At 44.2% G+C, this 24,658-nt stretch overlaps 1 protein-coding gene and 1 non-coding gene across 2 annotated transcripts; both read right to left on the reverse strand.

Moving 5' to 3' along the window:
• col5a3b (collagen, type V, alpha 3b) lies at positions 1-24,342 on the reverse strand. The gene is made up of 65 exons (XM_076092010.1): positions 24,081-24,342; positions 23,863-23,954; positions 23,311-23,432; positions 23,003-23,165; positions 21,556-21,678; positions 20,038-20,151; positions 19,816-19,944; positions 19,646-19,693; positions 18,766-18,807; positions 18,496-18,558; positions 18,331-18,405; positions 17,714-17,797; positions 17,540-17,596; positions 16,962-17,015; positions 16,808-16,861; positions 16,573-16,626; positions 16,429-16,482; positions 16,290-16,343; positions 16,151-16,195; positions 15,338-15,391; positions 14,549-14,593; positions 14,286-14,339; positions 14,155-14,199; positions 14,026-14,079; positions 13,862-13,906; positions 13,524-13,577; positions 13,178-13,222; positions 12,848-13,009; positions 12,707-12,760; positions 12,539-12,592; positions 12,405-12,449; positions 11,206-11,259; positions 11,027-11,071; positions 10,881-10,934; positions 10,060-10,113; positions 9,890-9,943; positions 9,475-9,582; positions 9,286-9,375; positions 9,143-9,196; positions 8,688-8,795; positions 8,322-8,429; positions 8,165-8,218; positions 8,017-8,070; positions 6,797-6,904; positions 6,636-6,689; positions 6,463-6,516; positions 6,316-6,369; positions 6,160-6,213; positions 5,921-6,028; positions 5,544-5,597; positions 5,053-5,106; positions 4,880-4,933; positions 4,546-4,599; positions 4,355-4,462; positions 4,211-4,264; positions 4,030-4,083; positions 3,848-3,955; positions 3,598-3,651; positions 3,477-3,512; positions 3,320-3,373; positions 2,858-3,182; positions 2,529-2,641; positions 2,288-2,356; positions 238-471; positions 1-147 (listed from the first exon to the last, which is right to left on the reverse strand). Exons 1-65 carry the CDS (start codon positions 24,340-24,342, stop codon positions 1-3), a joined length of 5,241 nt encoding a protein of 1,746 aa, XP_075948125.1.
• Positions 14,424-14,530, reverse strand: LOC142950159 (U6 spliceosomal RNA). Its single transcript, XR_012954129.1, has one exon. It is a non-coding gene; the product is annotated as a U6 spliceosomal RNA (small nuclear RNA).
• Positions 24,343-24,658: the final 316 nt, after the last annotated feature.

Genomic DNA, 24,658 nt, shown 5'->3' on the forward strand with positions numbered 1-24,658 from the left:
TTAACCGTTGTAGCAGACCGGACCGACTTGGAAACCAAATTTCTGGTTCCCCTTCCCAAAATCGGGCACAGCCACGTCGATGATGGGGAGCGTGTTGGAAAGCGGAGCGTCAAACTCCAACACCGTCCTCTCTTGTCCCGAGCGCGTCTACAGCAGAGAGACACAATCGAACAATCAAAACAAAAACAACGTACGTGTACGCGTTCACACTCTGTCTGTGCAATCGTGAACACTCACCTGACACCCGTCGTACAGCGCACTGATGTAATGAGCGTTCTCGTGCGTTAGCTCCTCCCCGTTGGCGCCTCTGAAGCGCAGTGCGTGTTCGTGGCTGTAGGTGGCGACGTGCAGCCAGGCGGCGGAGTTGAGGCAGTGGTAGGTGAAGGTCTGCTTGGCCGTGGCGCTGAGCAGCTGCAGGAAGGTCAACTGGACCACGTGGACTGGAACGTCGTCCACCCCGGAGTAGGAAATCTGGTGGAGAGCACCGGAATCACACGCATGTAAAGTACACAGACAGGTAGTTGTGTACACTGTAAATTGTGTACACTCAATCCTATAACTACACCAGATTGAGTAATGGAAAACACTGGATCACTACTAAATTTGATTACACTAAACAGGCACCATTTTGACTCTACCAGGTCTTTGTCAAGCTAAAATGACAAAGAGAAAGTACACGCGAGTACAAAATTGTTGACATCAATTTAGATTAAAAAGAAAAAACATGTTTTTTTCAGATATTTCACTAAAAGACAAATACGTCGACCTGCTGGTGGCGCTAGAGGTAAAGTCAGAGAATCACCAAAGTCAGCTGGACGCGTCTTCTGAAAATCTTGAATGTCTGTACAAAATTTAATTGCAACCGATCCAATATCTGTTGAGATATTTCAGTCTTGACCAAAGCTCGTTTGGATAACAATAGTGTATATATATTCTGTTTTTTTTATTTAACCTTTATTTAATGACGAGCGTCATTCAGAACAAATTATTTTGAAAATGGTGGCCTGGAAATATCAAAATATATTTACATTTTTAAAGGGAGCTGTAGCAGAAAAGCAAACTGTACAGGATTCCATCCACCTCACTCACTAAAGACCCGTTTGGTCTAGTAAGCTGTAACTCTATCTGCTTTTTCCACTCCTCAATAAAAAGGGCTTTGAAGTTGCTATGTAACTTTTTTCAACACTTCTACAATGATTGGTCACACCAGGTTCAGTGCCAATTAGCAGCGAGTGTTATCTCCCAATTATAATGAACATTGTGAAGCAAAGCTAACTAACACCGTCACTGTTAGTTAGCTTTGCTGTTAACCTCCGTTCCTCCGTTTCACTTTTCTTTATGAAAAGAAAATGAGAATGTTTCTCCAGACCGCATCCCCTGACATAATGAAAAAGATTGTATAAAGATTATAAAACGGACCAGCGCCTATCGTCCTCAAGGCAACAGCAGTCCTTTCGCTGGAGAAACATTATTTCCCGTCTACTTGTCGCCCGGAGCTGTCCTCACACAGAACTCCTCGCAAAAACTCCACAAGAGTCTTTTGTTTGCGGCTCAGTAGTGTTGTGATCCCTGAGAGAGCTCTGCGCTGCAGAATGCCTCGCCATCTTCACATGCAGACTTCCGTAAGTCTCCACTCTGGGAATAACAGACCTGCCAGCCTTTTGTTTGGTTTTACTTATTGTCATAATAAGCAGTAGTTTTTCATTGTGGTAATGTGTGCTCCTCACATTACTAAGACGTACTGCAAGTCTTTTTTCTCTTTTGTTGAACAAGTCCCATTTTGTTTTGTCGGAATACCTGACAGCGCCGACAGCGAGGGTTGTGTTGGATGGGAACGTTACTCCGGCCCCATTAATGTCACGTCAAAGCCATCAGATCGACTTAAGTTAGACATCAGGCAGCAATCGGATTATATCAGTGATGAGCCGACCAGACGTGCAGGAGTTATCGGATTGACAAACAAGCCTCAGCTAATTCTTCTAATGCAGTGTTTTCCTGTTACAGAACAGACAGGCTGTAATGATAAATGACTTGGTAAGAAAAACTGAGCAGCGTTGTATGACACCAATGTCAAATGTTGTAAATGCTGCTCCGAGTACCCACTTAATAACATGCTGAATGCTTCTCTATAGCCAACAAGCGCTGCTAATTAGCATTCAACCAAAGATGTCCCACATTTGCAGCAGTGATTCAACTATTTCACATCTGAAATCTTCCTCCATGAAGTCTTGTATAAAAACACACACACCGACGTTGATCGATATCATGCAAAACCATCACACCGTACCTGTTTTCCTTTCCTGAATTTACTGTACCAGGTGTCGGGCTTCTCCCCTTTCCAAGCTGCTAACTTCACCTGATGGCAAACAAACACAAGTTCACTAAATCAACACACAGATGATGACTGAATACAGTTTAATCTCTTTCTGAGAAGTCATTCAGTAACTGTTGGCTTTGAACAGGAGTGAGTGTGTGTGTGTGTGTGTGTGTGTGTGTGTGTGTGTGTGTGTGTGTGCGTGTGAACTAACCGACTGGAACTTCTTGTCAGGCTGCAGACATGTGTCTCCCTGTGCAGTGAAGTTACAAAACACCTTGAAGGAGTCTCGATGGCAACCCTGGTTGGGATCTATCCAGTACTCACCTGGAGAGAGAGAGAGAGCGAGAGAGAGAGAGAGCGAGAGAGGGGGGGGTTAAAAAAAACTAAGACTAATAACTGTCAACACCAAACAGAGGAAAACCATACATATGGTATCAGATAGAGAAATAACACACATACATACAATACAGATAAAATGAGTTTACACATGCAGGCAGCTGTGAAAACAAATGGCGAGCGAGAGACCAACTGATGAAGTACCGTTGGGGAGCTCTGGGTGGAGGAGCCACAGCTCCTTGCAGGTGCGGGCGGGGCTGTGGTACGTCCCTTGTGGGTTACGCAGACCATCCACCTCTACTTTCATAGAGTTCAGAGACGCAAACACCTCCTCCATGCCTTGGCCCTCCTTCTCCTTCATCCGACCGTCCTGCTCCGCCTGATCCCGCTGCATCCATTCCTCCTCGCCTCCGTCCATCGCCTCCTCCTCCTCCTCCTCCTCTTCAAGTGCAGCGCCATCCACCGAGGTGTGGGTTCTCCGCCTCCGTCCACGCTCCGGCAGAGGGGACATGCCAGCAGCTGGCTTTCCCTGAGGAGAGGAGGCACATACAGGTAGTGGACAAGTTGAGGATGCAGCACAAGACACATTTTAACACACGTTTTAATTATAAGTTATGAGAGTTGTATGGTTGGTTGATGCACTAAATTTCTTTAAGCAGAACTCACTGGTGGTCCTGGATATCCTGCAGGCCCGGTGTCTCCTTGAGCACCAATTGGACCCTAAATACACACAGAGCAAAGGGATTCATTCAGGGTGGTATGAAGCAGCAACGTGACAGTACGGACTAATTCAATCAAATAAAACAATGAGCATCACAGTTACCTGGTTTCCTTTAGAGCCCTTTGTACCAATACCACCCTGGGAGAGAAGTAAAGAGTTAAAGCTAAATCGCGGTCGGTGGTGATGTCTATTTTTGCACGTCAAGATTACTTTGTATACTCACGGATAGACCATTGATGCCGGGGGGGCCGGGGGGACCTGATGGGCCGACTAGACCCTGATAATAAACACGGAAGAAACCAAACTGTCAGATAAAGAGAACAAGTAGATATATAGAATATAGAATATTGCCGGCTTTATCCTTTAAAGATGGATTCATTTGCTGGTTACACAGAAACCTGCAGGCAGGCTGCCTACTTAAGGCTTCAGGCTGCCTACTACTTTTGTCTATTGTTTGTATATATTTTAAGCACCTCATCTCCTTTCGGACCCAACAGTCCCTGGTTTCCTGGCAGTCCTCTGTCGCCCTTCTCTCCGACGTCCCCTGGTGGCCCGATCAGACCTATAAGACCACCGTGACCCTGCACAGGTGACACAAATGAGCTCAAGATCAAAGGTCAGAGTGAATATTTATGTGTGTTAAGTATGCACGCACCTTGTCTCCCTTCTTGCCATGGTCTCCCTTTAGTCCTGGTAATCCCGTCGGACCCTGAGGGACGAAGTCATGATGGGATTAAACGCAAATTGAAACATACTGTCCTTGAACTTTATTATTTTTCTTAATATTACTTAATATTTTTCCTGTATTATGTTTATGATTTGATGAGTCATCTTACCATGGGACCTGGGGGTCCTGTCTGGCCAGGTGGTCCATTTAAACCCTGCTCACCCTGAGAGACACACACACACACAGAACATTTTTAACCTCCATCTCTTTCATGCTCCGCTTCAACCGTTTCATTCTTCCCTGCCCGACTTACTCCAGGGCCGGGGATCCCTCTTAAACCTTGAGGGCCTGGTTTGCCGGAGTATCCCTGGGCACCTACGGGCCCCGTCTTCCCTATGGGACCCTCCAAACCAGAAGCACCCTGAAACAAAGCGGAGAACAGGGTGACCTCCAGTAGCTGCGAGCATTCAGCTGTTATTACTAGAAGAGTTTCCAAACACTCACCTTCGCTCCTTTCAGACCCCCCTTTCCGTCTTTTCCTTTTTTTCCCAAGTGGCCCTGAGGAGCAACAATTTAAAACATTTTAAACTCTCACACACAGATGCATCGATGCACAAATTTGTCCTTTTACCTTTTATATTAATTAGCATTGTTGGAGGGAGCCTGAGACTTAAGTTTTTCATTGTTCTCTGTAATTGTTGTGCATATGACAAAGAACTTGAACACACTGTGAGAATGCAATAAGAAAAACACCCTCAACCTCGTCCTCACAGAGGAAGAGGGTTTAACTGTTTACTTAATCAAACAGGAAGTAAGATGATTCTGAGCGAACACAAACCCTTCGCCCAGGAGGTCCAGAAGGTCCAGGTTCTCCTGCTGCTCCTGGTGGTCCCTGAGAAATACGAAGAAACTATTGTATGGCCAGCCATTGCATCGTATGGTGACTGCATCTTTAATGTTTATGAGTTGTCATGGATGTTGTGGCGTGTGATGTAGAAGGGAGGCGCTCACAGATTTCCCAGGGTCTCCTGTGTCTCCTTTAGACCCGGCCAGACCATCCACCCCCTGATGAGGTAAGAGAAATAGTGGGCAGATGAAAACTACACTTCTCTTACACCAGATAATAGATTTGAAGCCATGGCTTTTCCATAAATCTTTCCAAAATAAAACACTTTAAAGACTCAAACTATTACCTTCAGACAACCAAAACAAATGCATATGGTGTTTAATATAAATGATTATGTGTATTGATCTTTGATATTTCCCCTTGTTCCGTAAAAAATATTTAATGTTTCGTTCTATCGATCACAGAAAAATGTTTCTTTTAAAAACGACACAATTCAGAAGGACGACATGTTTAAGTGACATCTTTAAGACCAAGGAAAATCATGCGTTTTATCCCAGAAAGATAGTTTTGGTCAGCCTACGCTCTGGCAATTTCACACGATGTTTCCTTAACTGAGAAAAGGATTAGAAGAAGAACAGAAAGAGCAGGAACTCACATTGGGTCCAGCCTCTCCCTGCTGTCCGAGGTCCCCGGTGAGACCTGGAGGACCCTGAGAGAGAGTTGAGCTGGTTTAGTCTTATATTGTAAAGCATTCGTGTGTTTTTGAATCATGCACTGCCCTAAAATGTGTGAGAGTTCATCGAAATTAATATTTTTCTTTTACAGATAACAGCTCGAGAATGCAATTTGAACCAAATACGTAGTGTTTAGCTTTTCTATGTGTACAGTAAAGTAACTAAACTAGAACTACATTAAAGTGCATTGTACAGAATAATAAGGTTCCAAGTGTATTGCAGAGCTTTATGTTGCATCATATTGTACAGTGTAAAACTGCAGTATTGAGGAGTGTTTGTTGGTCTGATTGTTTCTCACAGAGTTGCCCTTGGCTCCGTCCTCTCCCGTTAGGCCCCTGGCTCCTGCAGGACCCGCTGCTCCTGGAAGGCCCGTATCTCCCTTCTCCCCCTGGTCTCCTTTTCCTCCCTAAAGTAGCGGAGGAGCAGAGCGAGCGATTAAGAGCGCTGAGAGGAGACGAGCAAAAGAAGCTCACGGAATAAGCTGAAGATGGTGGGAGCACGTTTTGAAGACGTCTTTGAACAAGCAAACAAACTCACCAGTCTTCCTGGAAGACCAGCTGCTCCAGGGTCACCTGCCTCGCCATCCTCCCCCTGAGAGAGAGAGAGAGAAATAATGTGTAAGGAAGGGAGTGTTTGCAGGAACAACGTCGTCATACTATATGCACACAAAAGGTGTAACTGTCCATTCTTTACCTTCTCTCCAACAACACCTGGCTGTCCTATCATCCCGAGTCGTCCAGCCGGACCCTTCACAGAACACAAGGAATCACAGTATTTCTCCAGATTTCAAAACAAGTGCTCGACTAAATGAGGACGCTTAAACATTACTGTGAGACTTACCTGTCCCCCAATAGCTCCCTGAGGACCAGAGGGGCCTTGTTGACCAGGTGGACCCTAAAACCAGGTGTGTAACGAGGAAGAAGTAATAAGAATCAGTTTATTAATTTGTGTGTATGAGGGGGGACAATGTGGTGTCAATAAGGGACAGATCTTTAAACAGAATATCAGCTCACCATTAGTCCCACATGTCCGCTCTCACCCTTCTCTCCTGGTAGGCCGGGCATGCCCTGAGAAAAACACACACAGGATTAGAGGATTTAAGTGAAGAGAGACAATGTCACCATGTCTATTCTGAAGACATCGCTTCAATGACTGACTGCTGTACAGGTCTCACCTGTAATCCTATTGGTCCTCTGGAGCCCTTGAAGCCGCGGAGTCCCTCATCTCCCTTCGGACCGTACATGCCCTGCTGGCCCCGGGGGCCCCGCAGTCCATCTATACCCTGATGCACAGAGGAGAGAGAGTGTCTTCATGACTTTTAAATGTAAAAATGGATTCCCCTAGTGTGATGTAATTCCTGTTGAAACAGGTTGTTTTGGCGGGAGAATACACAGTGAATAAACAGTGACGGATCTACAGAAAGTACCGATAGGATATCATCATAGAAAGGCAAGATTGCAAAAAAATAAATAAATACACTGTGATGTAGTGAGTTTTTGGTTACTAGGGCAGCTTAACAGTTTGATTTTTTTGGGGGGGGATGCGCTTATGGGCTTTCTTGCTGAGAGTTAAGGCTTTTATACACACAACAACACAAAAATGCAAACTACTCACCTCAAATATTTAGCAAAAAAAACGATTCACACCGGCAGCGATTTGCTTTTTCACTAAAAGGTTCAAATAGATTACCGCAGACAGAAGACCAACAAACGGGATCATATTGACCCAGAGCAGAGTCTGGAAGGCTGTCTGTCTCGCCACAAATTTTTACATGTCTTTGTTCAGGTTAAGTGACCGAGATAGAACGTTTGTGTTTATAAGTGGGCTTTTATCCTCTTATCTAACTCTCAACAGCAATTAGGTCTCAAAGACCACATTTGTTGTTTTTTTCAGATTTGGACTGAGTGGACTGAGAATATTAAGCCAACATATAATATTATTAATATCATTTTATTTGATCCAACAACTTTTTCTTTTCTTTTGTTTTTTTTAAATATTAAAAGCTCCACATGTTAAACTGTAGATAATTAAAGCTAATGATATAAAAGAAAACCTCTAGAGAAGCTGTGAAATGTTTTATTAAACGTGCACAATGCAACATGAATCTACTTGCAGTAATAATGATACTATTTAAAGTGATCAATGTGAAACAAATGCTTTTCCAAAATGATTATTCCTTTCACAATTAATGCATTTTGAGTCCAGGACAAATATTCAAACCGCAGTTATAACAACCAGACAGTGAGTGTGGGAAACAGCATCTAAGTAGGTTTTCTAAACATAAGAAATGTGAACACGTCTCATCATATTTGTGCAACGGTGCGATTTGAGGTCTTTCAGTTTTGAAGACACTGAACAAAGGTAAACAGAATACAAAGAGCAGATTGGACTCACCGGAAGTCCCGACTGACCAATTACACCTTGAATGCCAGTGGGGCCTGAGGGGCCCTGTGGAGAGAGAGAAACATTCAGACATGATCAGATCTACTCTGTTTCTTCTGTCACAGTCCACGTTGATGTACTTCTTCAGCTCCAGACTCACTAATTCCCCTTTGTCTCCTTTGCTGCCTTTCTGCCCGGACAGTCCCTGCTCCCCCTGTGGACGAACACGCAGAGAGAGGACACAAAATGTATCATCACAGTACAAACACACACACCATCTCTTTGTCTCTCTGACTCGCAGACACACGCAAGTTCACCTTATCCCCGTCGTCTCCTGGAGGTCCTGCAGGGCCCGTAGCCCCTAGCATCCCCACAGGACCCTGATCTCCATCCTGACCCGCTGGTCCCACCGGACCCTTCTCTCCCTGGAACACAGACACATTCAACACATGTTATTCTGCATTAGGGCTAAATACACACACACACACACACACACACACACACACACACACACACACACACGCACGCGTTAAAAAAAAAAAAAACTGAATCAAACGGATGTTAACTCAAGTGCTGAAAGTATAAAAGGGCGTCAATCAAGTGTACTAGAAATGAGTCTAGAGGAAACGTATAATAAAAGAACTACTAAATACAGAAAGGTATAAAAAAGGAGGCGTATTTACAGGCTCGCCCTTCTCTCCCATTGGTCCAGGTCCTCCGATTGCTCCGGCCCGACCAGGCTGTCCGATGGCACCTGCTGTTCCAGGAGTGCCCCTCTCACCCGTCGACCCCTACAGACAGCACATGTTGGTCCTTGAGCGTCTTTGCGATTAAAAGTACCGAGGCAACGAAGGCCACAAATGACGGCTGCATTAAAACTGCTGGAATCACGATAGTGTTTGATACTGTTTTTGATTAAAAAAACATCACAAAACAGTTGAAAAAAATGTTGATAATTTATGTGAATTTGTTCAGAGGGAATAAATAGATCATGGTGTCATTGAACATGTGTTGGATATTGCACTGAAAACACACGCAACTAAAGAAATATGTTTTCATTTCACAAACAAAAAATAGATTTAGAAGTCATCCAGAACATGAATTGTATTAAAACAAAAAGGGATGTACTGTAACTCACTATGGCTCCTGATAATCCAGTAGGTCCTGATCCTCCTTTCAGACCAGGAGGTCCCTGGAAAGATCATACGTCATGTGAACTATGTTGCTGAAATAATTCATAATAGAAATCAAGTCATTTGTATGTGTATCTGTGTGCGTTACCATAATTCCGGGGGGTCCTCTGCTCCCCCTGAACCCTTTCAGTCCTTGAGGACCATTCTTTCCAAATGTCCCAGGTAGACCTGGATCCCCCTGAGACACAAAAAAAACATTGTACAAACAGAACACATACGCTGAATCTATGAGAAGTTGACGATCAGTGTTTATGTGTGAGTGACAGTGTGGACTTACCTTTCCACCTTCCTTCCCAGCAGCCCCTGGTAAACCGTGCTCTCCAGGTACACCCGGTGCCCCTGGGTGACCCCGGTCCCCCGTAGGACCGGATTCACCTGATTTGCCCTGAAACACACATAAGGTTAGTTGTACAATAGAGAGACGAAGTCCCTCCCGTTCTGGCGTTCCCCATGGGACCTTATTTTGTAAAAAAAAATATGGACGATAGTCAACAAAATTAGACTTGCTTAAAGTTTAATTGACAAACATCATATGTGTAATTCATGGCACAGGATCAAATAATTATCGTGTGTATTTTTTCTAAAATAAGGTCCCATGGTGATCCACCGGAAAGGGGCGGTGCTTAGCCAGGCGGTGCTTAGAGGCAGGAGGAATATTACGTAACAGAGCAAAGTCACATAGTTGAACTCACCTGTGGCCCCACAACACCTGAGGGTCCTGGAGGCCCCGTCTTCCCTTGGAATCCCTGCGGCCACAAAGAAAGATGGATCGAAAACATCATATGGTGTGTGTGTGTGCGTGTGTGTGTGTGTGTGTGTGTGTGTGTGTGTATGAACTCTTGTGAAATTTGACCTCACTCACCGGCTCTCCTCTTTGACCTGGGTGACCTGGAAGTCCGTCTTTCCCAGCTGGACCCTACACATGCATGTACATGCATGCACACAGAACCACACAGACACACACACACACACACACACAAAGACCAAGGTGAGAAAATAAATGGGAGCTCAGGATAAAAAAGGACTTTATTCATTGAGCTGTCACATATCCAAACATAAGTGCAGGATTTGTGACCTGTAGGTGATTCACAGCTGCATAGGACTAGGATTTCGTTCCAGAACCTTCTCAGTCAGAATTCTTTTTTTGTCAAAAAACAACTAAGACTCTTGAAGCAACATGAAATATTGACACCTTGCAGCCACCTGCCATCCAAGCCACGATATCGAATAAAAATAAAAATCAGATGCTTACAGCTTAGAGGTCAAACTCTGCTTGCCAAGGTTTAGAACTTTTTGTATTTTTGAAAGGTTGCGTTTCCGCTGTGCAGGTTTGTAGATGAATGTTCCTGGTCTTGTTATATTTATGTAAGGTTGAGATTGCTGTCCTTGGTTCGTTCTTATTGTGTTCCTATCTTCAATCTTCCTAAAAACCTTTATAAAAAACAATACAATTGATTTGGAATAAAAGAGTTTTTAGCAGTGGAAAAGGGGTATATTTACTATATATACCTGGGAAACTATCCATAGCATTTGTCAGAATGCAAATCTGGTATGTTATATCTCCTTGAGTCGTCCCAGAACAAGAGAAGACTGGGTGGAGTGGAGTGAAGCGGTGGAGTAAAGCTAAACATTATGACTAATAAATCAATTTTAAATATGTGTGTGTGTCGTGTCCCAACTCACGCCTGATCCTTTAGGTCCTGACTCTCCATTCCTTCCTTGCGGCCCTTGAGGCCCCTAAAAAAAAAAAACCACAAATAGCCATTATAACAGGCGATCAATCAACTGGTCAATCAATTAATAACATATATCAACCGTGTTTTTCTTACCCTCTCTCCAGGAGATCCTGAGGGTCCATCATGCCCGGAGGTGCCCTATGAAAATGGAAGAGGGGAGAGGAACATGGGAGCAGTGACGGATAGAAGCGCAGCTAATAGCGCAAGTGTTATTCACCCATTAACAATGACTGACGGGGTGCTACTATTGGCTGAGAGGAGAGTCAGCTGACCTTTTCTCCTGATTTCCCAGTCGGCCCTCTTGCCCCTCTGCCACCTCGTGCGCCCTGCGGTAAGAGAAACATGTGTGAGACCAAACCCAGGACAGCCATGAACTGTTACTGACCCGAGACAGAAGGTGTGGCTCAAACAGATCTCCAGTTTAGAAGGTAGTGACTCACTTTACAGTGAACCTTCAGGAGCTTATTATGAACAGTGGACACGGTGATGACTCGGGGATCTGCAGCATTGTGACTTGAAGGTGAAAATGCTAAAGCCTAACGTCAACAGATTGTTCAGACTGTTTTAAACCAGCACTAATGGATTCTTTTGGCCACCAAGGTGCAGCAGAAACAAGCTGTAGAAACAACCAGCGTTGGAAATAAACTTTTCTGTCCACCTACCATCCACTCAATAGATTACCATAGGTTTTTTTGGGCTGGTGAGTGAAGCAAATCTACCAGCCACTTGTGTAATTTACCAGCATTTGGCTGGTGGTTGGTGATCATGTCCAACCCTAAACACAACACTGAATTATTATCACCTTTTAAATTAATATGGAAAACAGTTGCCTATCTACACACAGGGCAACATTAGCATTGATTTGGGGTTGTCTTTCCAAGTCTTCTAGCTCTGCTTTTGGTCTCCACCAACACCGGAGTAAAATATCTGTCTCTTTAGCTGCTACATGCTCCACTATGTTCACCAGATAGTCGCTTACTGACGTCTGCTGCAGGACAGGAAGTGTACATGAAATGTGAGAGGCCCTAAAAAACTGGGTTTGTCCAACCTCTATTTCATTTACATGATGCAATATCACATGATACAGTGTTACTATAAAACGATTAGCTATAGCTGCTTTATTGTACTATTAACAGTGCTTACATGTGTAGGTGTAGTGAAGCAGAGATGCAGTGTTATTTACCTCATAGTCTCCAAGTATGTTCATACATAATCTAGACAATTATTAGCTTTTCAAGTTAAAGTGAGCCTCTACAAGAAAACCCTTGAGTTACAAACGGACAGCTAATGGATGAGAGGATATCTGGGAGAGGGGGCGGGACTATAGCTCTCTATTTCCAGTCATCTGACTCACCTGGTTTTGCACTCTGGATATTTTCTAAAGAGCTCAACTTGATTTGCTTTTCAAAAATATCTCACTTTCTTTCATTCATTGCCTGAATTAGGGAATGTTTCGAGGCTCAGCACTCACATTTGGACCCCGCTGGCCTGCGCCTCCTGCTTGTCCTGCGGGACCCTGGGTAACACCAAAAGAGACAGAACATTAATGGGAAAAGTCTGATTTCCTGACACAACACGATCATGATTTTTAAACCTTCTACTCACTTTCTTCCCTTTCTCTCCTGCAGTTCCCAGTGAACCAGGAAATCCATCAGAGCCCTGAAGAGTAAGAGGAAGCAGCACACATTCACTTTGTATAAATCATATCGACAATATCTGTAACTGGTTGAGATTAATAGAATCAAACATTGATCATTTTAGTCATTATTTTACCTTTGGCCCCAGTCGCCCCGGATATCCTGGCAGCCCAGGAACTCCCAGTTTCCCCTAAAAAAGAGACAGATTGACTCTTAACTCGTCTTGTACAAGTTTAAGAACATTTAAGGATATGCTTTTATCAGTTTTGCTTTGTACCTTCTCCCCAGAAGTACCAGAAGTGCCAGCGCCTCCTAGAGGACCCAACTGTCCTTTCGGTCCCTCAGGCCCATCTTCTCCTCGGCCGCCTGTAGGTCCGTTGTCTCCGTCGTCCCCTTTTGCTCCCATCTCCCCTTTGGACCCTGGGAAACCATCCTCCCCCTGCAGACAGAACGATTTGGAGACAGAAAGAGAATCACATAAACGTAAAATCACAGATGTCGGTGAAAAAGTAGCATGTGGTTGATTTGTGGGGGTATAAAATGTTATTATCAGACAACCAAACATCCTGAATGTGCTCGGACTGATAATGTTTTCTGTCTCTCTCACCTTTTCACCTTTGCTTCCCTTCAATCCTCTTATTCCGTCTGCTCCCTGTCAAACAGGAGAGAAAACCAAACAGGAAGTCAACAAAAAAAACGTGAAATGATATTATATTCCTGGCTGTAGATGACATCTTCACGAGGAAGCGAGAATATCAAACTGCTAGCATGCTTTGCCATTAAACCTGTGGAAACCATAACCTGCTTATTCTTTTGACGAGGAAATGGCGATGATGTCTTGGAAAAGTAAACTTTTCTACAACTACAAAAGCGAGCCTTATTTTCCGAACTGTCTCATCCATTCCATCCATTTTCATCCGCTCACAGGAATATTTCACGTTTGCATTTCCCACCTTAACTCCTCGTTGTCCAGGGTATCCGACGGGGCCCTGCACTCCCAAAGGACCCTACAAATGAACAGACACACATCAGAGGAATAGCTCGACATTTTGGGATTATTCGTTTTCTTGTTGGGATTTAGACGAGAGCGTTGACACCACTCTTATATCTGTCCGTTGAATATGATGCTACAGCCAGCAGCCTGTGTTAGCTTAGCTTAGCACAAAGACTGGAAACACCTTAAAAACAGCTCCTCTAAAACTCACTGATTAACATGTCATATGTATATATTTGTTTAATCCTTCTTGTTAACTGTAACTACAGCAACACAACATGCATACAGCAGACTTACCGGCAGGCCTTTTTCACCTGGAGTCCCTTCTCTTCCGGGGTGACCCTGATGACAAGAGGACTTGTTCATTTCTGAATTTAGGCATGCAGTTGTGATGTCAAAGTTAGGATTAGGGACAAGGGAATGCATAATACTAGGAGTGGTACAAACATGCATGTACTTACTGAGGGCCCGTCGTTTCCAGCTAAACCCTGCATCCCTTTCTTCCCTTGAGGCCCCTACAAAGCAAGGATGAGACGATCTATCACAACTCCTTCACCCCAAAGTGAAAAATCCAAATAAAAGCATCTTACCTTCTCTCCTGGCAGCCCCACTAACCCCTGAGGACCAGGGAAACCCTGTAGGAGAGACGGAGCATCAGTATTTCTGTGCATGCATTTATGCAACCGAGTTAATGTTGGGAGTATCTGTTCTCTGCTCGTACCACAATGCCAGGGTTGCCTTGCTGTCCGGGTGCTCCGATGTCCCCTGCGGCTCCCTGTTACAAACAGGAAATGATGTCACGGGAAGTAATTTGTTAATCGGGCTCTTCTGTCTTTACTTTTTTATTTTTTTTTATCTCTAAATGTGGAAACGCTTCACGAATTTGCGTGTCATCCTTTCGCAGGGGCCATGCTAATCTTCTCTGTATCGATTCCAATTTATTAGATGTGCTGCCTTAGCAAGCACACCGATAATAATACTCACTATGTTTCCCTTTGAACCTTGAGCCCCGTCAATTCCTCGAATGCCCTGTGAGGAGAGAAAGCAGACTGCAAGTTGCCAACTCTATAAAGCAAGTATTAATTCCCCTGTATAGTGTCTATTTTGTGGTTGTACCTTCTATTACTAAAAATATATATTTATTTTCCTTTCAGACTATCAGATGACAATAAATCAAGGTGCATCGCCTCGTATCTTTAACAGAAATGTCCCTGAGGCTTGTAACATGAGCTTCCTGGGACAACAACATTATTACCAGCCACCTTGTTGGTTTTGGTTTTACCACTTCCTTGCTTGAGGCATTTAATGCTCAATTAACCAACACCGAGCACAAATATATATATTTCATACAAATAGAAAGAGTGCTTCCTCCGTGTGCTATCAGATTCTTACAAGTGCCAACTCGTGTTTCTACAAATGCAGATTACAGAGGAACTGCTTGGGGGTGTTTGCAGATGTTGTATTTGGCAGAGAGGTGGAAGTTTCATCAGATGAGATAAGAATTACATAACATCGTGTTAACAAACCGAGAACAACAGTAACATCTCGATTATGTTTTATCGTGTGGCATCATCTGATAGTGACACCACAGCTGGATTTATGTTGGTGGTGAGCAGAGCATGCATTTCCACTGCATGGATAAACACAGAGGTGAGACAGCGAGATAATAACTGGTACTTTAGGTCTTTTACTGTTGTCAAGAATGGAGATTAGTGTGTGTGTGTGTGTGTGTGTGTGTGTGTGTGTGTGTGTGTGTGTAGATTTCACACTCACAGGCTGGCCTGAGGGACCAGAACGACCTCTGGGGCCGTTCAGACCTCTGGAACCCTGAAATACACATCACAGTTAATATAATTACATGTAATTGAGTGTGTGTTCCCTTATACTTCTATCTTTGTGAGGACCAATTTGAATATTGGATCTTCAGAGATTTTTAGAAAGTACATTGGCTGGTCCTCTCTACTTCAAAGGGTTGTTTAAGGATCCAGACTTTGTTTTAGGGTTAAGGTAAGGGACTAAAGAATCTTTTATGACAATATACAAGTACAGAAGTGCAGTGCATAGGTTTTTACTTTAAATTAGAAGACATGGGGTTTCTTTTGTTTTGTTATCATCTGTAACTTTGTCCATCACGGAATAAAAAGAAAGTCGCACAGATTCAAGGAACCATAGTTACAATAGTTTGACATTAGGTGAAATAAACATATTTGTTTTTTAGCCGAGAGTTAGATGCAAAGATCCACATATGTACATATTAGACAAACGAGATGAAGGGCGTGTATGAAGGAGCAGTGCCAAAGTTCTGATCTACTGTGTCGAACGAATCCCTTCTCCTCCAGTCCACTCCAATGACTTTATTAACGTCACTATTTCGTGGACTTCATTTAGCCTATCCTGTATGTTCTCTTCGGCCCGGATGTCAAGCAAACATCGGACTTCTGCAGAAGTCTGAGTCAGTACCTGTGTACATCTCAACAAATGCCCGCGTTGGCAGCCTGTGTTTTGGATCACTTCCTTAGACTAATGCCACATTAAATAAAATGGTAGTGCATTTAAATAACTCATTTATTGTGTGTTAACACTTACAGCATCGCCTGATTGTCCTCTTGGTCCATTTGGACCCTCAGAGCCCTGTGTGAACAACACAAACGTAATACATCTTGTACATACACAAACACAAAAACCTGCATAAAGATGAACACCAACAACCACAGTGACCTCTCACCCTTTCTCCCGGCTCTCCAGAAGGACCTAGAAGGCCTGGCTTTCCCCTTTCCCCCTGACAAAATAAACCACACACACACAGAGGTTGTCAATCTGTATTATGAACTAACACCACTCCCTCATTCAGCCAGATAACTTACGTTGTGTCCTTTGTTTCCAGGGAGACCTGGTAAGCCATCAAACCCTCTATCTCCCTGAGAAGAAGACACCGATTAGTTTATATTTTAAGAGGACAGAGCAGTCAGTAAGTGAACAGTGTGACCGCGATGTCAGGTCTTCTTCACCTTTCCTCCAGTCTCTCCTATCGCACCACGGCCCCCATCTGTGCCCCCTCGACCCTAAACATCACACACACACACACACGTTAGACATGTTGGATTCCTCACTGACAAACTTGAACTGTTTGAGCTACTGAAAAAAACACAATTTGATAATCATTCTGTGGAACAAGAACATAATAATAAGATGACAGACAGATGATGATATTTATTGAGAAAAGACTCCAGTAAATAGTCTCACCCTTTTCCCAGGTCGTCCACTCTGACCTAAGACACCTGTCTGTCCTGAAGGACCCTATGGGGGGGGGGGGGGGGGGGGGGAGAGAGTCAGTTCAAGAGTCGTACAAGAAGGAGTGAGGTGCTGAGCTTGTTGCCATGACAACCGGCTAACTCACCACTGGCCCCGCATCTCCACTGTTCCCCTTCAGCCCAGAGGAACCTGTTGCACCCTGGGAATGAAAACATTCAGTTGTTCAAACAGGTCTGCTGCTTCAGGATCCAGTGTCTGCACGTGTGTGTCTGCACGTGTGTGTGTGTCTATTTGTGTGTGTGTGTGTGTGTGTGTACGAATCTACCTAATAGCGGACTTCACCTGTAATTCAAAATGCATCTATTGTCATGGCTTCTGCTTTTGTTTTCATTGAACGCTGGCTGCTTTCAGGGTGACTTCCTGAATCTGCAGCACGTTTTGGCACTAATTAGAGGCTGAGTGCAACAGGTCGTTTGCAAACACCACAATTAATAAAGATGGACTTGTGCTTAACTTGCAAAGAAAACAGGTGATATCCTGATTCACAATATCTGACATGTGTGTGTTTTGCTGCCTTGTTATGCATTTGTCGGTGTAAACTGTAAATCGTAAAAATCTTGAAGCTAAAAAAAATAATTCTCCAACAGATCCTTCATCCTTCATCTGCTCCTCCCCATCTTCTGATTCAGGAGAAAAATCAAGCAGCGGGCATATGTCACTCACCAGTGGTCCGGGTCTTCCCCTGAGGCCGAGCGGCCCTGGAGGTCCCTTCATAGCCAGCTAGAAGAGGAGGAAGAAGGAGTCAGACAGCGACACACACACACACACACACACTTCAGTGGTTCAGCTGGTTTGTGTGTTTAAGATGTAACGGTAATATTTCAGAAGCTTGTGTACCTTGGTCTGTTGCAGGATAGCCTGAGCCTGCGCCTCCTGTGCAGAAACCACAGTACCTGCCTTCGGATCACCACTTGACTGGAACTGCACATATACACACACACACACACACACACACAAACACAAACACACACAACATGCCTTTAAGTCAAACTCAATACTCCACCCAGTGGCCAATATGTAGCACTGCTATTCAAGCATTGCATACATGTGCAGAAGGGTGAAATTAAAGGACAAATCTGAATAAGTTATTGGAGGAACGTGACATACGGAGGCTTCCGTACGGGACACGAGAGGTTTCTGAATGGTTTGATGAGTATGAAAATGATGTGAATCACAGTTACCAGATGTTAACCCAATGAAACACCCAATTAAGTTTTAAAGAGATCAATAAAATGACGTCACACACTGAGGAGCTAAATTGAATGTTTGATTGACACCTACATAGACTACATGTTTTATATAGGCTCAGGAAAAAGTTAAGTAACGATCCTGAGCCAGCCCATTTCTCATTTGCCCCGGAGCTCCGTTGAGGGTTAATGGGACCAAATAACTGCCAGAGCAACATCACTGCAGCTTGAGAGGCTGCAGGCAACACAGACGTGTCTTCATGTTACCGGAATGAGCATGATGTTTCCTGGGGGACCTGGTATCCCATCGGCTCCGTTAAGGCCTGGCCGCCCTGGCGGACCCTGAGAGGAGACAGAAGAGGACAGTTATGGAGACACGTCAACATGTGGTGGACTCAGCCACTCACACAGCAAACAGAGGACAGTCCTCACCAGCTCCCCTGGGTCTCCTCGAGGTCCCACTGGTCCTGTGATTCCAGAAGGTCCCGCCCCTCCCTGCAAACACAGAACAAACACACACAAAAAAAAAAACAGCTGAGTTAGGTGGAATTATATTATATGTTTAATTGCAAGCTTCCAATTCCATAGTAAAAGACACTGCAGTTGCACGTTTGACCCCCTTTGCCCACATGCAGTACAGGTTTCTAACCTGAACACAAAAAAATGTTTCAAGTTACATGTCATGCAGCAAAATTCACTAACCTCAGGTCCCGGAGACCCGTATGGTCCTGTAATCAGCGTTCCCTGCAGAAATTTCACAAAAATGTACTTTTTTTTTTTCCTCTGAGGTGGTTGGTTAAGGTGTGCACATACTGCACATTTTTACAGAAAAGCAAGCTTACACAGACTTCAAGTAGCTTATAATGATGCAATGAGAATACTGCTGAAGAGACCTCTATAGTGCGAATGAAATGTTTGCGGCTGCAGGACCCAATACTCTACAAGCTGTTTTAAGAAATATCAAGTATAAATGTATCTGCCAGCTTAATGAGTCTGATAATGAAACCCTCTTGACCAAACAAACTATGAACAAACTGTTTCGACATAGTCGTCCCCGTTTCTGTGATATCTTTGGTACTTCTGTCTCTACATCTATGCACGCTGAAACCCATTTATATCTGACATCCTCATGGTGGTTGGATTTTTGAGAAGTGTAAACTGATTCATTCATTTAAAAAATTATGCTAAACCTCCTGATTCATCGCTGCTGTGTTAAGTCTTAAGACATGCAGCTTTAAATTATTTTCCTCATCAAAATCGACATCAGATGGATGGAGAATCAAGTAAACAAGACTAAGGGTGCGGTCGAATCATTTTTTTTTTTTTTACGTAGCTTTCTCTTGTCTTTTCCTAATAACTTCTCCTTGAACTCGATGGAAAAGACAGAGGACGTACTTTTTTTTCACTATTTGACCACAGTCGAAGACTTCGACAAAGCATTTAATGCCTTTATTCCCAATCTTGACCGTTTTTGGTACTCGATGCTGTGGACACGATTCAAACTGTACTAAAACATTTTAGGTACAACATCAAGCCTCCCTGTGGTTGTGTATGTTTTTAAGCCCGTGTGTGTTTTCCTTACCGCTCCCAAAATGCCCGGCTCTCCTTTCTCTCCTTTTTCTGGAATGTCCTAATGAGAGGAGAAGAATATTGACACATGAACAACATTAAAGTAGATGAATAGATTGTCTCCACAGGATTCATTTATGTACAACTTCCCAAGATCTTGGTGTTAGATGGTTGGGATGGTACCTGTGTGTTAATAGAGTGCTCTCGTTCCCTCTCGGCCGGCCCGTAGCGATCGTCGTATTCCTCCTCGTACTCGTACTCGTTCACGTGGTAGAGATCTGATGTGTTGTCGTAGTCTTCATACTCTATGATCTGTCCAACAAACGTACGCAGAGACAAAGCGTGAGGGCCAGAAAGGAAGTTAAAAAACCACAGAAGAAGACAAGCCCACGCTCAGAGTCTCACCTCATACTCTGTGACATTAGGATCTGCCGTCACAGCGGAAATGTCTTCGTAGAGGTCACTGTAGTCGAACTCCTCAAACTCCTCCACCACATGTTTCTTAGGTACTCTCTCCACCTGAAGACAATAAAGGAAACAGAGACGATGCATGGTATAAGCATGTGTTACATGTTGTTTATATATACACACAACATTGAAATGGATTCACTTGTTATCACTAAGACGGGCCGCCGCCAACGCACCCGGCCGACATACTGTCTTTCAGAGACTGTAGATCCATTTTAGAGTCAGAGTGAAGGTATCATCATATGGTGTCATATGAAACTAGACAGCTTAAGAAATCCACTGCTACCAACCATGTCAGGCTAGCTTTTTGTAAAGTATAACCAAATAAAGGCTAAATTGGGCTAAAGGAAAAACTTTTTCAAAGGTGTCCCTTGACCTCTCACCTCAAGATATTTTTGATCACTTTACGTTTATCCCATGCAGTTTGGGGCAAAAAACATTCACATTTTTATATCTTCGCCTATTTTAAATTGAGGTTAATATAAATGATCAAATGAACAGTTTTAGGAAATAGAGGATGCCTATTAAGTTATCAGAGTCCTCCAGTAGTCCTGTCTGGCTGAGTGCTTGTTACATGAAAGATGTCACGAAGAAGCCAACGAATACATGGCACAGCTACAGGTCAGTCTTTTCATTTTAGCTCCTTCAGGAAACCCTGTTTAACGGCGTGACGGCTTCATCGGAGTGTCATCCGACTACACATATTTATCCGCTGGCCGATTGCATTTCTGCTGGTGTAACAATAAAAGAACCGAACACAATAAACCAGTTGAGTCCTGAGCTGTAAGCCAGACCATAAATCAAACAGCTGCATCGGAAGTAGATTTGAAACCGTTCCCAGGAGAAGAACCTGGCAAAGTATGAAGAGTGGAGGATAAAGAGAAAGAGAGAAATATAGTAAGAAAGAGAGGGTCAGATCCCAGTACACACTACTAGGATGATTTACTACTTTAGCTAAAAATGGAAGTATCGTACAAACGGCGAGGAAGAAACCGGCTCAGGCGCCTGAGTGATGCTTCTCAAACTGAAACTAGTAGTAATATATTCGTGTGCTAAATATCTGACTCTTCATGCCACAAATGCTTCTTCACAGCCCACAGTGATCGTTTAATTTATGGTACCGGGAGGATTTTCTCCCGAGAATACGTATCTGACTGAAAAATAATTAAACCATTCGTCATTTTTTGTCAGATTAGCCGTCTAAACTGTCCATAAATACTTGTAATAGTTTCTCCTCTTATGAAAGAAACCTTAGGGGGCTCCTTTGCCCCCTAAGACAGTCTGGATTTACAACATCCAACACCTGAGATGCCTCGGAGTGTGCATTATGTGTGGAATGGGCCAGGTACGCTGAAAGACTTTAGCGGGGTCCACACGTGTGATTCAACTCTCTCTCTCTCTCTGTCTCTCTTTCTCAATCAGCCTTCTGGGATTGGCTGTGAGAAGGGGGCTCACCTCCTCCGCCTCTGCTAATATCCCGTTGTAGGGCAAAGGGGCGTCACAGTCCGGGATGTAGTCCTCACAGTACGTCTCTGCTGCTCTGGGGTCATCGATGATCAGCAGCTGCTGGATGTCTCCCTGTGTCACAACAACACACACACACACACACACATAAAAATGAGCTGTGGCTCTACAATAAAGAAACCAGGTCAGGAATGCACATTATGTCACTGCTCCTCACTGTACAATGTGTCATTAATTAGGGACAGTAGGGACATATAAACCATGTCAGAGCGCTGAGCAACAACGTAACGCTCAGCAGACAGGTAGATTTGTTTTGAATGTGCAGAAATCTTGCTGAAACACTTCATACATAACATCAGATAACTTTAAAAAAACAAAGAGCCTTATTGTATTGAATTGCCATATGCTGCCTGCATTCTGTGTTTTCTGTTCACATAAATAAAGACATTTCCACCATAAATTGGTGCATAACAATTCACCAGAATGCAGGAAAAGAAGTACATTTCCAGGGGGAGTACAGCCAGACGCCTCGCTTATCAATATGTCTCCGCAGCAATGTTGAAGCAATAACTATGCCCTTGCATGACGGACATGTCATACGCATCTGTCTCCCATGTCTTCATCTTCCACTGTATGTGTTCATTTAGTCAGATCAAAGTGGCTTAACTGTCTGCTTTTTATCGTTGCTCTGCAGTTAATCGTCCCCAGAGCTTCAGTCTCAAGTGGTGCACGTTCAGTCCGCAGACGGACAAAAACTCTTTCTCCCTTTCGGCTCACACATCCGCACACACATGGAGGGGAATCCAAGGCAAACAAAGGCTGGGAGTTGTTCAGTTAAACAGATGGACCACCTGACACTCGAGAAACAAAGGTCAATGGTCACACTTGGGATCTGCCAAAGTGACCGCACACTGCTGAGGACGCAACAGAAACAGAACTCATTAAAGTCTACAAAGACTTTACACAGCTGCAGATTTGGAGGAGATTTTTCAAAGGGCTTATTGTGAGTAATCTGCTAGATTTTGTGGGTTTAAACAGGACTGTGGTAATCACTGCAATAACTACTGATGAGCTAGGGGAATAATTCATATTATAGGAGATCTACAAGCCTTTGCATACGTCTAATTAATCACCTGCAGCTTTGTGAAGTTCGAGCACTGAAAGTTTGTAGCAGAGGTAAAGGAGCAGTACAACCTCACGGCCACTGGAGGGCAGTGTGAGGAGAAAAGCCTTTACGGTTGTTCGTTCGTCGACATTTGATGGATAAATCGAACAAGCAGCAACAAGCAGAGACGCTTCCTTGACACACATTTTTTTCAAAGGTCAGATGGGTTTATACCCATCAAAGGGAGATTGCGTCATCTCCATTCCCCTACCCCCTCCGTGTCTTTTACATAACACACACACACACACACACACACAGTAAAAGCGCACACACCTCGAACACGTCTTCGTCCAACAGTCGCGTTCCGAACACGGTGACCCCCTCAGTGCTGACGTGGGGGTCGGGACCTCTGAGCAGGTCCAGGGTGTCCAGTTTCACACAGTCCAGGTAGAGAGTCACTGACTGGCCCTCCACACTGTAGGCCACTCTGTGCCACCTGGCAGGAAAGCAGAGAAGAAGAAAATCACTAACTCTCCTACTTTTTCTTTTCTGAGAAGGTTGTGTGTGAAAACTTGAATGCAGGGAAAACAAAAAAAAGTGTGTGTATAGCTGCCTGTGTGTGTTTTTGTGTAGTCACCCACTTGCCATCAGCCAGGTTGATCTTTCTAAAGGTGGGGTACAGCTCTGGAGGTGGCTGACCCTCGTGGTTCTCGTACAGGAAGACGGGAGAGCGGCCGACCTCCACGCCCAGCTGCTGTGTGCCCTGAGAGACAGAAGGAACGAGGGATGATGGGATGAAATGATGATGGGAAAAGGGAGATGTAGTTTTCATGCCAGACAACAAAAAACAAATATATATATATATGTAAATGGATATGGCATTTACAGAATAGTTACATACGGTGCAAATGTAGCAAAAACATATTCCCATTTTGAGGAAAACTTGTGATGCTGACCCCAGCAGGAGTCTTGCAGGGTGCATGGTTGCCTGGTGTTAGCATGTTAGTATGGTGGACAAGTTTGCCGAAGTATCTGATTCAAGGAAAAGGTTCCCTTTATTAATAACTACATTCCTGACGGACAGTCAAAAGAGAGAACGTGCTGTAAAGCAGACAGAAAACAGAGCGGTTAAACATTCAGCATGAAGTGTAAGTTTGGTTTCAACATCTCGACGCAGAGCGTGTGATGCGTACCTGCGAGTCGTACAGCGAGAGGAGGAAGACCTGTGAGCCTTTTACAGCTCTGACTGTTGTCATCACTGAGAAGTCCACAGGGAATGGCGAATCTGCAGAAAATGCACACACACACACACACGCTCATATTAGGACGCAGGCTCTCAATGACCAAATATATTCACACCACACACACGGTTATTTACTCCATCAAACGAGCTCACGCAGAGTTATATTACCAGGGAAGAGTTGATTGGTGGGCGCGCTCAGTTGAATCTTCTTGTCGATCTTAAAGGAGAGGTCCGTCTCCTCTCGTCCCTGCCTGCCGGTGCACAGCCCCGACTCCAACGACACGCCCTCCATGTCGTCCGACAGCTCCAGGACCTTCAGGACGTCAATGGGATTGGCTGCAAAGAGACAAGAAGGACTGGTGAGTTCGATCTGCAGTTCCTCATCATCATCACTGGGCCAGCGCCTGCGTTTCTGAGGGTATCTCTGCATGCACAGAGATCTGAACTCCAGAAACACACACTGGCAAGCAGTGACTTTTATAAGCCCCTTTCACACATGGACTGAACCCTGGACTTATCTAGGCATTACCCAAAGAGCTGTATGTGAGAACGCAAATGTCTGAATCAGTTGGACCGGATATTAAACGGGCTTTACCCTGCCAGCTCCCTAGTGCAAAGTCTGTGCAACGTCCGATTGAGACCATGTGTGAATAGAGCCGGTCATTGTCTGGAGAACTCACAGCGAACGAGTAGGCGAGTTGATGTCGTTTCTATTATGCAACTGCTGCGAAACCGGAAGAATACAA

The sequence above is a fragment of the Anarhichas minor genome, unplaced genomic scaffold, assembly GCF_050575085.1.
Source record: "Anarhichas minor isolate MPS153535 unplaced genomic scaffold, ASM5057508v1 ptg000014l, whole genome shotgun sequence".
Classification (NCBI taxonomy): Eukaryota; Metazoa; Chordata; class Actinopteri; order Perciformes; family Anarhichadidae; genus Anarhichas; species Anarhichas minor.

Coding starts and splice junctions, on each gene's coding strand:
- col5a3b (XM_076092010.1), bottom strand. CDS start 24,342: ATGCAGAGATACCCTCAGAAACGCAGGCGCTGGCCCAGTGATGATGAT. Junction 16,344..16,428: donor CTGGAAACAAAGGACACAAC/GTAAGTTATCTG, acceptor TTATTTTGTCAG/GGGGAAAGGGGAAAGCCAGG. Junction 12,761..12,847: donor CTGGTACTTCTGGGGAGAAG/GTACAAAGCAAA, acceptor TCTCTTTTTTAG/GGGAAACTGGGAGTTCCTGG.